Source organism: Dendrobates tinctorius, unplaced genomic scaffold, assembly GCF_039654945.1.
Source record: "Dendrobates tinctorius isolate UK_male_01 unplaced genomic scaffold, ASM3965494v1 ptg000162l, whole genome shotgun sequence".
NCBI classification, from domain to species: domain Eukaryota; kingdom Metazoa; phylum Chordata; class Amphibia; order Anura; family Dendrobatidae; genus Dendrobates; species Dendrobates tinctorius.
The window spans coordinates 20,947,813-20,963,348 of NW_027361829.1; the positions used below are offsets into that span (position 1 = coordinate 20,947,813).

At 41.2% G+C, this 15,536-nt stretch overlaps 1 protein-coding gene across 7 annotated transcripts in view; it reads right to left on the bottom strand.

Moving 5' to 3' along the window:
• Nucleotides 1–15,536, bottom strand: part of COBL (cordon-bleu WH2 repeat protein) — an 803,866-nt gene that overhangs the window by 543,822 nt on the left and 244,508 nt on the right. For 3 of the 7 annotated variants that reach the window (XM_073549883.1, XM_073549882.1, XM_073549884.1), the window contains one exon: nucleotides 5,018–5,218. In XM_073549883.1, coding sequence (XP_073405984.1) covers nucleotides 5,018–5,218 — 201 coding nt within the window. Of the gene's footprint in view, nucleotides 1–5,017; nucleotides 5,219–11,981; nucleotides 12,233–15,536 lie in introns of those variants that run through there. The other 4 variants (XM_073549885.1, XM_073549881.1, XM_073549886.1 and 1 more) reach the window with 3 other exon arrangements.

Below are 15,536 nucleotides of genomic sequence, written 5' to 3' on the forward strand. Positions count from 1 at the left end.
TCCTGGATGTGGTACAAATTGCTATACTTATGTGGTGTAACTTTAATATGCAGGTAACTAAGTGGGCAACAATCATTTTCCAACCACAGATTTTCTTTTTACCAAACATACAGTTCTTCCAATTGCCTAATGTGCCAGGACACGACACTGATATTATTGTCTAAGCTTCCAAATTAGACTTGGGTTTACATAACAGAGGACATCCATGGGATGCTGCAATGTGACAACTGAATGTAAACTGTGATTGCACAGATCTAAATTAAAGTAGGAAACAAGGTGTGGTATTGTAGCACCCATGCTCTGGGTTGCGTAAGCAGCTAATTTAGAAACTCCTTTTCCAATATTTCCCAGGTTTGCCACGTGTTTACTAGTCAGGCTGAATCGAAAAAGGCGGAGAAGTTCTGCATAAAAAGAATTTATTAGCTTCCAAGTCAAATCAGATTTTATCTTTTATGAACAAGTCCCAGTACACTTGTTTCCATAACTGTCATTAATAAGATATGCATAAGATATGCAAGTTCCACGCTACCCTATATTTATTGCCTGCCTCGATGATGGATGTGGGTCCTATGTTTGGATATGCACTCCTTTAACGATATGAAATGATAGTGTTTTTCTATTGAGATAATTATGCAAAGAGTAACACTTTGACTTTGTATTAAAATGACTAATCTTATTCCGTTTGCCATGTTGTAGCACCATAACACCAACCAATGGGACAAAGACATTTAATATTCACCACACAAATCTTTTTAGGGTATGAGCACATGATGATAATTAGACACCAGCGCAGCTGCTGAGTTTTCCCCAGTGAAGCTAAAAGCTCATCATTGGAAATTAACCTTAGCTACTTGGTGCAGAAATGTTGAAAAAAAAATCTACAACATGAAAAACTGACAAAATACTCAGTGTGGGAATGTAGCCTAATGAGACGTTCACACAGGACACATCTACTGGAAATGTTCTACAGCAGGTGATCAAATCTAGAATATCGAATTACACAATAGTGAAGATTTCGCTGCAGATTCTACTGCAAAAATGTACTGAGACTATCCATAAATAAATTGACAGGTTTCTGATGTCCAATCCACAGAGGTATTCTATTTTAGCTGCAGATATTCTCATTCAGTACTGTAATTTGCATTTGATTTTACACCCAGATATGCTGCATATCTGAAAACACCTGATTCTGAAAATTCTGAAAATGTTTTAGCATGTTTTCTGTACAGATTGTGCTATATTAAAAAATGTATGACTTTATACATGGAACACTGATACGATAAGACAAGGTTTCGTTTCTGCAGTAAAAGGAACAAGGGGAACCTGTCACCAGGTTTTTCATATATAAAGTAGGGCCAGCACCTGTAAACCCTATGTGGCCACATTCTGGAATGCTTTCTATATGCCCTAATGCGTTCTCTATAAAACAAAAAAATAGCTTTATTTATACTCACCAATGGGGTGGTCTGGTTCAATGGGCTTCACTGGTCATGATCTTGCATCTTCTCTCTTCTTGCTTTGTATGGATGACGCATTCTTCGTCATCCATACAGTGTCTTGTGTTAGCACCACGCCGGATTCCTGCTCTGACAGGCAGGGTCTCCGGCATGTCACTTCACTTACCCGCACTGCGGTTGGTTCTCCCCTTCCCCATGCTCTGCATGCTCCCAGCAGAGCTTCCAGTAAGGGTTCCAGCCAAGTCTTTAGGGCACGAGCTCCCGCCCTCTTGAAGGGTTAGCGCGTGTACTTGCTATTTCCTCCCCAGCCAATGGCTGAGAGCCATTATGTATATATATTGCTTCCTCCCCACTGGAGAGGTGCATGAGCAACCTTCCTATTCGGCAGTCTAAGTTGCATAAGGTTGCATACCAGTCCTTGCTGCACTCTGGTGCAGATCCTGCCTGCTGCACTCTGATGCAGATCCTGCCTGCTGCACTCTGATGCAGATCCTGCCTGCTGCACTCTGGTGCAGATCCTGCCTGCTGCACTCTGGTGCAGATCCTGCCTGCTGCACTCTGGTGCAGATCCTGCCTGCTGCACTCTGGTGCAGATCCTGCCTGCTGCACTCTGGTGCAGATCCTGCCTGCTGCACTCTGGTGCAGACCCTGTCTGCTACACTCTGGTGCAGATCCTGCCTGCTGCACTCTGATACAAACTCTGCCTGCTGTACCATCCAGTCTGTCCTACCGGGTCCAGCTGCTGTGCATCTGTTGGTCTGTCCTGGAGTGGCACCTGGCGTACATCAGGAGCCAAGCCTAACCTCACCATCAGAGGCTCTAATGAACAGTCCAGTGCTCACTTAGTTACGCCCCTCCAGCCTCTCTACGGGCTGTGGCACAGTGGTTCCACAAACCACATCCGTGACATCTTTGCATTGCACTCCTAAGCAGGCGCACTTCTCTGCTATGGTGAGTGAAGAGCAAAGTATTGAGCTGTGCATGCGACGACATTCTTTGGCCTTTCCCCATGCATGCGGCTTACAGTATTTTGCTCTGCCCTTGTTAGGGCAGAGAAGTGCGACTGTGCTGTAGTGCGATGTCAAGGACACTGTGTGGATGAAGTAGAAAGCGTTATTCACACAAAGCAAGAAGAGAGGTGACACCGGATCAAGACTAGAAACGCCCATCGGACCGGACTGCCCCCTAGGTGGTTATACTAAAAATTATTCTTATGGGGAGCTAATGGGGACATACAGCTCTGGCAAAGATTAAGAGACCACTGCACAGTTTTATAAAAATCAGCTTCTCTACATGTCTGTCAGCCATTCCATTCCAGTGTCAGTTGCATTCCATCCAGAGTACACCTCACTCTATTTAATGTGTTTCTGATTAGGTGATCACCTGAACCAAATCTTATTTAACATAGGAAAGTATAAAAAACCCTGCTGTGGTGTTCACAATCCTCTTGCAATAGGACAAGCTGGATGGCAAAACAAGTGCTAGTAATATCCCAAAAGTAATAGGAATGAAAAAATAACTTTTAACCATGCTAAAGGAGTTGAAAAGAAAAGTCTTGAGTGAGGAAAAGAAGAGTTCAATTCTGGCTTTACTAGCAGAGGGATAAAGTGAGCATCATGTTGCCTCCATCCTTAAAATTTCTAAGACGGCAGTCCATTACAACAAGGTCAAGCAGCACACACTGGGGACAACAAAGCTACAGAACAACAGAGGGCAAAAATGACTCTCCATTGACCGGATGACCGTCATCTTATTCGAATGTGACTAAGCAACCGCAGAATGACATCAAGTGACCTACAAAAGGAATGGCAAATGACAGCTGGGGTGAAGTGAACGGCAAGAACAGTTCGTAACAGGCTCCTAGAGGCAGGCCTCAAGTCATGTAAAGCTAGAAAAAAGCCTTTCATCAATGAGAAGCAAAGGAGTGCCAGGCTGAAGTTTGCCAAAGACCATAAGGATTGGACCATAGAGGACTGGAGTAAGGTAATCTTCTCGGATGAGTCTAATTTTCAGCTTTGCCCAACACCTGGTCGGCTAATGGTTAGACGGAGACCTGGAGAGGCATACAAGCCACAGTGTCTTGCACCCACTGTGAAATTTGATGGATGATCGGTGATGATCTGAGGATGCTTCAGCAAGGCTGGAATTGGGCAGGTTAATCTTTGCGAAGGGCGTACGAATCAAGCCGCATACAAGGTTATCCTGGAAAAACAGTTGATTCCTTCTGCTCAGGCAATGTTTCCCAACTCTGAGGACTGGTTTTTCCATCAGGACAATGCACCATGCCACACAGCTAGATCAATCAATGTGTGGATGAAGGACCATCATATCAAATCCCTGTCATGGCCAGCCCCAATCTCCAGACCTGAACCCCATTGAAAACCTCTGGAATGTAATCACGAGGAAGATGGACAGTCACAAGCCATCAAACAAAGAAGAACTGCTTAAATTTTTGTACCTGGAGTGGCATAAGGTCACCCAAAAGCAGTGTGAAAAACTGTTGGAAAGCACGCCAAGACGCATGAAAGCTGTGATTAAAAATCATGGTTATTCCACAAAATATTGATTTCTGAACTCTTCCTGAGTTAAAAATAGTGTTGTTGTTTCTAAATGATTATGAACTTGTTTTCTTAGCATTATTTGAGGTCTGAAAGCACTGCATTTTTTTGTTATTTTGACCATTTCTCATTTTCTGAAAATAAATACAAAATTTAGTGCTTGGAAATTCGAAGATATGTTGTCAGTAGTTTATAGAATAAAAGAGCAATTTACATTTTACTCAAAAATTTAGACAAACTGAAAATTTTGCAGTGGTCTCTTAATTTTTGCCAGAGCTGTATATACACAGGATTCTAGAATTCTGTCCCACAGGGATTACTGGTGTTGGCCCTACTTTACATGGCATAAACCTGGTGACAGGTTCCCTTTATGTTGTGGTTTCTGCTTATAATGAAAACCACTGCCATATTCGTTGATACCACCAGTGCATGACTAACCAAACTAACTTATAATGAAAACACAAATGATTTCCAGCAGCAGAAGGATTCGGTAAAAATCCTATATTTTATTACAACGAAAGTATAAAATCCAAAAGCAGCCATTCCCACCACCACGTATAAATTTAAAAATTCAGACAGGCGCGTTTCGGACACGTCCTTAGTCAATGAACTAGTCTATTGTAATGACTGACATGCGTTCGAAACGTGTGTGTCTGTCTCTTTAAATTTATAGGTGGTCGTGGGAATGGTTGCTTTGGATTTTATACTTACTGTAATAAAATATTGGATTTTTTACCGGATCCTTCTGCTGCTGGAAATCGTTTGACTTTTCTGAAATCCCACTGAAGTGCTGCAGTCTCCGTGTAGTGAACTCCTAGAAGGTGAGCTAACTTTGGAGTTTTCTTTTATGATTTTTTAAATTATAATGAGGCTTGCTAAATTCCATTGTTGAACTGGTCACAGTACTATTCATCATTCTTCAAGACTTTGATGTGGATGTGAACACAGCAGGGATTGTGATTTTAAGCAGGTTGCATAAATCTAGTTAGCACATTGACTTACCTGCCATCAACAGTGACTGGTTTTTCCTGCCCATCAGGTAAACATATTGTGAGATCCACCTTTCTATGAAGCAAATTTTCTTTAGATTCTTCTGAGATTTCGTTTCCCGTTCCCTCGGACTCTGTTGATGACATGTGTTCCATTTGTGGTTTGGAGGTAGACTGCATTGGTGGAGGAGGAGCAGGGGCCTTAATTTTCTTACTACAAGAAACGATTATACAAGAAAATTACTACCAAATATAACATTTGTATTGGTAATTATTTTATGCTATGCTGAATATAACCCTCATCAAATAAAATAACTTTTCTACAGTCAGAATCTATAGGGACTTAATAAGGTAAGCATCTTCTGTGATTATATTCAGCAATGTGCTTATGTTTTAAATTATATAAAATGTGCACAAAAAAATAAAAGGTGGAATTGTTCCTTAATAAAAAAAAAAGTTGCCCATTGTTTGAAGACGAAAAACTACCATATACTCAGCATTAATTTTTCCTAAACAATGTTTTAAAAAGTCTCAAAGTAATGAAAACATAATGTAAATCCAGCAAACTGGAGCACAGCCACGTCTTTTTAATCCCTTTACTCCCAAGCCTGTTTTCCCTTTCCTGACAGAGCCAATTTTACAATTCTGACCATTGACACTTTATAAGCAATTTCTCATTTTTGCAACAAATTTTACAAAACATTTTTAGGGACCACATCACATTTGAACTGACTAAAACTGCTATCCTTAAATTTTGCAAAACCACATTCAAGAAGTTTACTAACCATTTGTATAGAAGGAAAAAATTAAAATTTAAATTTTTCCCACAAAAATGTTGCTTTAGCACCAAATTTTTAATTTTCACAAGGCTAAAAGGATAAGACTGACCCCAAACTTTGTTGTGCGATTGCTCCTGAGTACTTTCATACTCCACATGTGGTAGAAAACTACTGTTTTTGCACACAAGAGGGCTCAGAAAGGAAGGCACACCATTTGATCTTTTAAACGCAAAATTTTCTGGAATAGATAGCGGATGACACGTCACATTTGCAGAGCCACTGATCCTAAACAGTGGAAACCCCCACAAGTGACCCTGTTTTGGAAATTGCACACCTCAAGAAATTTATCTAGAGGTGGGGAGAGCACCTTGAACTCAGTGGTGCTTTACAGAATTTGATAATGTTGAGTTGTGAATATGAAAAAATACATTTTTTCCACAAAAATTTTGCTTTGACCCAAATTTTTAATTTTCACATGGGTAACAGGAGAAAATAGACATCAAAATTTGTTGTGCAATTTTCTCTGAGTATGCTGATGCCCCATACTGTATGTGGTGGAAAACTACTGTTGCCACTGTATTGGGCTCTGCCCTCGCCCTTTCCCAGCAGCTGCCTAATTAGCAGCTTAAGGAGGTCTCTGATTTTTTCACATGGTGCCGCATGCAACAGTACCTCTGGCAGAGAGGGTCTTAAAGACTGGGATCTGGTGTATCAGTTATCTACAGTATATAGAGGTGATAACCCGTATCCAGCTGTGGGTGCACAATTTTCTCCCTTACACCCAGTACAGGGGGAATTCAGAGGGGTCAATCCGGGTCTCCCTCCCTTCGGAAACACTGAATCTGTAGCTATACCCTAAGGTACTCTTGCACAGCTTGTACAGTTTAATTCCGTACCCAGCCCTCTTACTGGGCAGGTATTGTTGGAATTTTAGCCTCTTTTAAATAAACCAGAGATTCATCCATAGAGATGTCCCTTTGGGGTTCTACACTTCAGCAAATTTTCTGCTGAAGTGTTCAACTACTGGCCAAATTTTGTATAGATGATCAAAGTTGTGAACATTTTTGGAATGCTTCAAATTGTATCCCTGTGATGGCCATACACAAAACTAGTGTGCTGTATAGTATACCAGTACTTCAGTATTGCTGAAGCTCTGTTTTTCTCACTATCCCCATATGCAGCACAATACTCCAAAATGTCATCATCTCTGCAGCATTTACAGGGTTCCATCTGGAGTAAGATGATATTGGATTTAGAGTGAAAAATTGATGGACATATAACTTTGTCTAGGCCATCATAACATTTATTTCTGCACTGAAGAATAATTTTAAATAGTCAATTTCAGTGAGGCCTGACACATCAAATTGGATTCCTGAGCTGCCCATGAAATCCAGAATAAGAGGCCGATAATTTTTGGGAGGCGGAGCCCATATAGGACTTTAATTTGTGAAGGGGTTGCCTCAGTCCTAGTGTGCTTTGCTGGGGGTCTTTCTTCACTAGATGAGGAGGAGGAGGAGGAATAGATGAATGTGGGATCTTCCTCATTGCCTGAATCTGTGTAGGAAGCAAAGAAAGAGTATGCTTCCTCAGCTGAATAGCGTCTTTTTGACGACTGGGCCATTTTTATTTTATTCTTCTAAACTGTGGGAATGTTTGTGTAAAGCTGGAGTCACACATAGTGACTCACCAGCGATCCCGACAACAATATCAACGTGTAAGGATCGCTGGTAAGTCGCTATGTGATCGCTGGTGAGCTGTCAAACAGATACCCGATGTGTACCTTAGTTACCAGCTCCCTGCATCAGCGCGCTGGTAACTAACGTACACATCAGGTATCTAAGGGACGCACATCCCTTAGATACCCGATGTGTACATTAGTTACCAACTGATCGCTGGTCTCCCGCCTGTCACTCGCAGCGATGCGTGCTGGCCAGCGGGAGACCAGCGACCAAAAAAATGTCCAGGGCTTTCCTACAGCGATCAGCAATACCGGCAGGGGGGCCGGTCGCTGATCGCTGTCACACAAAGCGATCTCGCTGGTGAGATTGCTGTTGTGTCACAAAACTTGTGACCCAGCAGCGATCTCGCTAGTGTGACGGGGCCCTAACTGGTGCTCTTACACGTGTATTGTGTGGGGCATGTATAAAGGGTAACATTTATTATTACATTTGCTATAAGAAGTAGAGAGGAATGTAGAGAAAAAAGTAGAAAAGAAAAGTAAAAAAGGAACTATTTTGTAGAAACACTTAGAAGAAAAAATGAAAAGAAAATCAGGAGAAGTTAAAAAAAACTCTGTTTAAAAAATTACAGTGATGTTTACTACACTAATGGCCTACCTATAAAGCTACTTGGTACTATTATTTTTTTTCTGCAAAAGAAAATGGACGTCACTAACACTGCGACTTCCGCTCCCTTCACTTTTTAGTCTAATGCAAAATTTAAGTGGAAAAAAAAAATTAAATTTTATTTTGCATCAGTTCTTGTGAAGAACCTGAAAGTTTTACAAACCTCTTGAATGCGGTTTTACATGCTTTGAGAGATGCAGTTTGAGAGATGCAGGAGGTTTTGTTTTGATGTTGTTTCTGACATATTGGCTCCTTAGGATAAGTTCCCATGATGAGTATTTGATGCTACGTATTTTCGCTGTGCAAAAATCCCAGGGTCTTATATTTCGAGAAAAATAGGTGGAATTTTTAGAAATCTCATTCACACTGTGAATGTATTTTATGTTGTGTAAACTGACATGCAGTGCATTTTTGGAATTTGCAACATGTTATTTTCTATTGTGAGTTTTATGTGCAGATTTTTCTCATAAAATTGCATTAGCGCCTTTTTAGCACATTTACGCATTATCATTATCAATGAAGTTTTGTCAAAACCAAACACTAAGAAGCATCACAAACAAACTAGCTATATTTAAAACATGACATTTCAAAATGAGACAAAAACCACGGCATCAAAAATGCACTAAATACACAACAACAAAAAACTCACACATAAACTCAATGAAACATAAAAGAAACCTAATTTAGCCAACAGCTGCAGAAATGCTGCAGAAAATCTGCAACATCAAAAACCCACAAAATAGTCATTGTGGGACCATAGCCTAAGTATAAGGGTCAAACTAGAGTATGGCATCCGATGCAAGAGCAAGAGCCCTGACCTAAACCCAATTGAGCATCTCTGGAGAGACCTGAAAATGACTGTCCACCAATGTTCACCATCCAACCTGATGGAACTGGAGGATATGCAAGGAAGAATGGAAGAGGCTCCCCAAATCCAGGTGTGAAAAGCTTGTGGCATCATTCCCAAGAAGACTCATGGCTGTAATAGCTCAAAAGAGTGCTTCTACTCAATACTGAGCAAAGGGTCTGAATACTTATCACCATATGATATTTCAGTTTTTCTTTTTTTAATAAATTTGCAAAAATTTCTACATTTGTTTTTTTTTTCGGTGAAGATGGGGTTCAGAGTGTACATTAATGAGAAAAAAATGAACTTTTTTGATTTTACCATATGGCTGCAATGAAACAAAGAGTGAAAGATTTAAAGGTGTCTGAATACTTTCCATACCCACTGTATCTGGGTGCGAGTGAGCCGAAACTCGGTCAAGTCTCGGTGCCAATCGCAGCATGCTGCAATTGTTCTCGCATGCCGATTCAGCATGAGAAAATAATTGCAGATGTGCTCTGCCCCATAGATTAACATGGGGCCGAGTGCTATGTGATGTTTTCTGCCATAGCACTCGTCCGTGTTATAAGGTAGTGTGACCCTGACCTAAGGGGTGGTTCTGCAGTACCTGGCTGTGACGACTATGCAGTTGATGGAGCTGTACTGTTCCACTGATTAGCATAATCAAATCAATTTTCTCAGGTGAGAGAAAAACGGTTGTGTGACCCTAGCCTAAAGATGGGTCATTAATATAAAAGTACCAAACAATCACTTTACGGGTAAAAGAATATCCATTTTCAGGCAGAAACCCAATTTCAATCAGATCAAATAACCATTAACATACATCAGTTTAGGTTGTTAAGGGCCTGATTGGTTAGAAATTAGACAAATATCTGCATGTATGAAAACATAAACAGAAAGTATTAATCTATCCACAAGTGCTAGGTGTTAATAGAAATGAGCTCTGCACCCATGATGTCTCAGCATCATGTCACTCCATCTGCACTGAATGCCGCAGAGGATTCTTATGTGATGTTCACAAGTCCATTTGTCATCCGTTTGCAATACATCAAGTATTACAATTGAAAATAGATCCTTACAAATGGATCAAAAATGGAATCAACTGCAAACGAAGTTTCCATTTCTTAATTACTTCATCTTTAAAGAAAAACAATTGAACGGAATCTGTCACCTCATTTTCCCCCTATTAGATGTGGCCACCGCCATCATATCTACAGCATCCTTTAATGCTGTAGATAAGCCCCCGATGTAACCTGAAAGATAAGAAAAACGAGTTATTGTATACTCACCCCAGGGGGCGGTCCGGTCAGATGGGTGTTGCGGTCCGGTGCCTCCCATTTTCATGCGATGATGTCCTCTTCATTGCTTCCTGTCACGCTCCTGAGCAGGCGTAATTCTCTGCCCTGTTGAGGGAAGAGTAAAGTACTGCAGTGCGCAGGCGCCGGACCTCTCTGACCTTTCCCGGCGCCTGCGAACTCCAGTACTCTGCTCTGCCCTCAACAGAGCAGAAAATTACGTCTATGCAGCAGCGAGACAGGATGTAAGGAAGAGGATATCATCGCATGAAGATGAGAGGCGCCGGACCCGGACCCGCGACTCCCATCGGAATGGACCGCCCCCCCGGGTGAGTATAATATAACTTGTTTTTGTTATCTTTCAGGTTACATCGGGGGCTTATCTACAGCATTACAGAATGCTGTAGATAAGCCCCTGATGGCGGCGGCCGCATCTTAGAGGGGAAAAATGAGGTGACAGATTCCCTTTAAAAACAGATATTTTTATTTCAATTTTGCATTCATTTTTGCTTGCATCCATTTGTAATGGATCTATTTTTACTAGACGTGTCTCTAAACAGCACTCAAGTTTTGGATATGCACATTGCTAAAAAATGGATCTATTAACACAAGAATGTTAAAAAAAAGTATGTTTGCTGTTTTTTCTAAGCTGGACCAAAACATTTTTGCAATCTACATTTTTTCTTCAGGCAAATCGTGACAAGGAGATGAAAGGGAGGCAAACAATGGACATTCTCTAATACGTCATATGAATGGATCTTCTACTGGAATATTTTCTTCTACTTTTATTATCCTACATGGATCAAAAATAGAGTGTGAACAGAATTTGAGTGAGTTGGGAATATTATACAACCTTTTGAGGATTCTGTTACGATCTTATCTCAGATTGGTGACGACCGCAAATATTCAGTTTTTGAGCATCTTAAATAGGTAGTTGAAGTAGAAATTCCAATGAAAAATCTTTTAAAACTTATTTATGAAAGCCTTAAAGCCTCAACATCACATACATCAAACTGCTCACATAGTATACAGTACAATATATTATACTGCTTATTTATAATGTTTCCACTAAATAGAATATGAACTAGAATATGAACGTGCACTGCTGACATAGGAACAGATAACAATACTGTTACATCATCCATTGTTTCATTATAAAACATACTAACAAAAAATATAGATAGCATAATCCTATCAGTGGCAGTAGGATAACCTCTGATGCCAATGGTTCCTGCTTAAGTGTAATTCTTTAGATTCTTAACATTTCTTAACCATTTGGGTACAGAACGTATCTATCTTCTACCAAGCTTATTATATAGCTCACAGTCTCTCACATTTTGTTATCAATCTTACACATGAATACTTCTATACCATACCTACATCTGGTTCTAAACATTTGATTTAAAAGAACATTTAAAAGAAGAGAACATTCAAAAAGACAACAACCAAAAATATTTAATAGAAATGTCAACTTTCCATAGGACACTTTATGGACTGGTAAAGAATTTACAGAACTCATTCTACCTGTGTGAAATACTCAGCGACAAAGCAAAGGTCATTGCTAACAGGAATGATATAACTTGTCATCACACCAGATATAATCTCCCTTGCTGTTACTGTGACAAGTTTGCCAGCTTGTAACCTGGCCCAGTAATTTACAAGCATCATTGCTCAGACAATACACTGAAATAGATAGAGTGCATACAAATACCTGGGATTGATAAAGTAAGTTCCTAGAGTAACCCCTATGTCTCTAGTCTTCTTTGTCTCCTTAGTTAAATCTCCCAGTGAAAAGGAAAGTTTTTTGGCTGCAGATAATCCAGGCACAGCAGAGTCCGAGTAGGCATAGTCCTGTGCAGGCTGCCACACTACCACACATGACATTTCAGCAGTTTGTTGTATTTGGAAAGTCAAAGTCCTCTGAGCGTTTGTGTCAGATGGTTACTCATTAATATCGACTTAAAAATGATGTGACTCCAGCCCTCCTTATTCATAGGCGGTAGCTAACTCTTATGTAACACTATATGACTAATTTGTTTAGTTCTAAATATTATAATTACATTACAGTACAAAAAGATATCACAACCCACAGTTTCTCAAGAGCTATTAAATGATAGTTTGCTATGGAAAGCCATCCAGCCAGCGCTACCATCTCTGGCTGTAAAAGTGGGCCTAAGAGAATGCGAACAACTGCATTTCAACTAAAGCCATCCAAAGCCTCACTTTTGAGTAAAAGGGTATGCCAGGGAATATTTTTTTCTTATGTTTTTATACATAAAAATGAAACCAGTATATTGCTTAACCCCAGCAGGTCTCATCCTGCCGCATATATTGTTCTCACTGGCTTCTGCATCATGGTCCTACCCACAACACACCATAAGGGCACAAATACCCGCTTACCGGCTAAGGCAAATGGCAAAGCGTTTCCAATCCAAACTCCAAATATAAACATGAAATTGTTATACGACTAAAAAGGTATGTAACCAGACATGTAATACATGTAATTAGTATATACAGTAAAACCCTCTGCACTGTGAGGCGAGAATTAAGAGACGTCAGATATTCTTGCAAATACTAATATTACCGCCATACTGACATAGAATACAGTGATCATGCAGTGCTGAGGTACCACCCAGGCCTGCTGTAGAGTATCCATGCAGTGCAGACAAATTAATAAAAAAATGATCATTCAAGGCCATAAGCAGAATTATTCCCACCTCGGACATTTATGGCACAGGCCAAGCCCAAGTCATTCTGCATTTCAGTATAGGCGAGTGGGCAATGCATCCTTAGCAGTGCGCTCTGTGTGAGGATGGCCGATTACTGCCCACGATGACCTTTTATCCGGCCCATTGACCACTTCCGGGGACCGTAGTGCTTGGACCAGCCCATTACTTTCTTCTTACTCTGTGAGCACGTTCACTACTGAGCGCCTAAGGCGCGTGCAGTTACAGATTACGGTATGTCCTGACTCCAGTGAAGTGTCAGGATGTACTTTGTGGGCGAAGTTAGCAAGCAAATAGTATGGCTCCAGAAGGATGAAATAAATATCAATAAATATATTGAGTGATGTTTGACATGTTGAATCTCTTTGCTCCTCTCCATCTTCTATTCCTTCTCATTTGACATGTTTGTAATTAATGGTAACTATTTTTAAATGAATTGCTTCAGTAAATGTTTTTTTCATTGGTGGTTTACGGCTGCTCCATTTTCTCAGTGTCTTATCTGTTCATATTAGTCTCATTAGACTTTGTCGATACCTGTAATCAGTGCAGAAATTCAGACTCTTGCAAGGAATTTACTTTTTTTACAGCAGTAAAACAGTAAGCTAACCCTCTAACACTGTACAGACCTCCAGAGCAGAGGTTCCTCTTTGTATTGGCTCTTTACTTCTGATATTAGAAGACAATTCAGTAAAACAATGATGATTTGGTTAAAGGGGTTATCTGGTCTAAATCGATTAGTCTACAGTTACTCTGTGTGGCTGCAGACTTATGACTCCCCTCAGCACACAGTGCTGCGAGGATTCGACGGTTTCTGAGCCAGGATCGGAGGGTATGTATGAGTTATGCATGCTCCTAGCCACTTGTATAGAGCAAGGCCACGCCCCGACTAGTGATGCAGCAGGTCAGTGGGTGGGGTTGACTATAGGGCGCGGCCTCACTCCATACAAGTGTATGAAGCAAGGCCACGCCCACCGGCTGGAAGTTTGTATAATACATATGTCATGATCCAAGCTGGATCTGACAAGTAAATGGACAAAGTGAACTTTTTTCCTTTGGCTTGTTGCCAAAGTGGGTTAATTGCTCCCGGTGGCCATTAGAATTATTACACATGATGTCATTCATTCTAAGTTTCCCCGGTGGTGGTGAGCGGTAGTGCACTTTAGTTTCTTTGGTTTAATGTGCACGTAATTATAAATCAGGTGTGAGTCTCTATAAAAGAGAGTCAGGTGTGTTTGATCACTGTTGGTGATATTGTGAGTTCGTCATTTGGGAAGCAAGCCTGGGTGATGAAGTAGCTGAATGAGAGTTCTGGGCAGCCCAGCCAGAAGGGTTGAGTCAGCTATGGAGTCTGCAAGGAGTGCTGGCATGGATTGGTGGAGTTCAACGATGTGGTCTGCAAGAAGGGCTGGCATGGCGTGGTGGAGTCGCAGTTTATGGTGTCAGCAGGAGGTGCTTGCATGGCTTGGTGGAGTGGTACTATGGTGAGAGTTGCACTCAGCATGCTGGACTTGGTTGCTGAAAACTGGACTCAAGCATGCTGGACTTGTTGGTCAGATCAGTTGGACTCAAGCATGCTCGACTTTTTGCCAGAAGCTGGACTCATCTTTGGGACTCTGTTTACTGGGCAGCTGCAACTGGTGGTGGACTCTGCTCCAAGGCTGTACTATGGTGATGGATCCGGTTATGGTGATGGATCCGGGTGGAGAAGATGCACGCAGGTGGTGGGCTCTGTTGCTAGGAGCATACGCAACATAGCAAAGCTAAGTGGTGTTTCCCCTGTATTGTCATTTTTCCTCATGTGTGTTTAGTGCAGTGGTGGGATTAGTTTCCGCACCGACCAATTCCCTAGTGAGGGTTTAGGTGCAGGGCGAGTCAGGGTTTGAGGTACGTGTGCGTCGCCCGGTGCGGAACCGGCATAGGGAACGTTAGGAGTACAGGGACACTGGCTCAGGGGAGTACAGGAGATCTCGATGTCCCTATTCCCTATCGCAGGGCCCACCATTGTTATTGTTACCCAGGTTTCCCCTTTATTATTTAAATTCGCCTTACTGGAGGCGGGGTTTCCAGACTACTATACATATAACGTGTATTACCTAAATTCGCCAGTTGGAGGCGGTGTATCCCGCTGCATGTTTTATTATTTAAATTCGCACTACTGGAGGCGGTGTATCCAGGGACACGCATGTCATATGGGTTCGCCTTGCAGTACTCGCTGCGTCCAGACACACGTGACCGTGACAACATATATACCCTATGGTCCTGGAATGTAAACCGGTGAATCCCCGCAGTGCACAGTGCGTGCACTGGGGGATTTATACGTTTGCAGTGAAACAGAATGACTGCAGACTTATCGATTTGGACCGGACAACCCCTTTAAATTGTAGTGTATTCTAGCATTTTTTGTTGTTTAAAAAAACATCATGCAGCCTCACAAATGCCCAGGGTATCTGACACAATGTGGTGTCACGTACACTAATGGTGCTATTTTAAATGCAACAAATCAAAAATATCTTTTGTATACATTTTGTAATTACACCTAA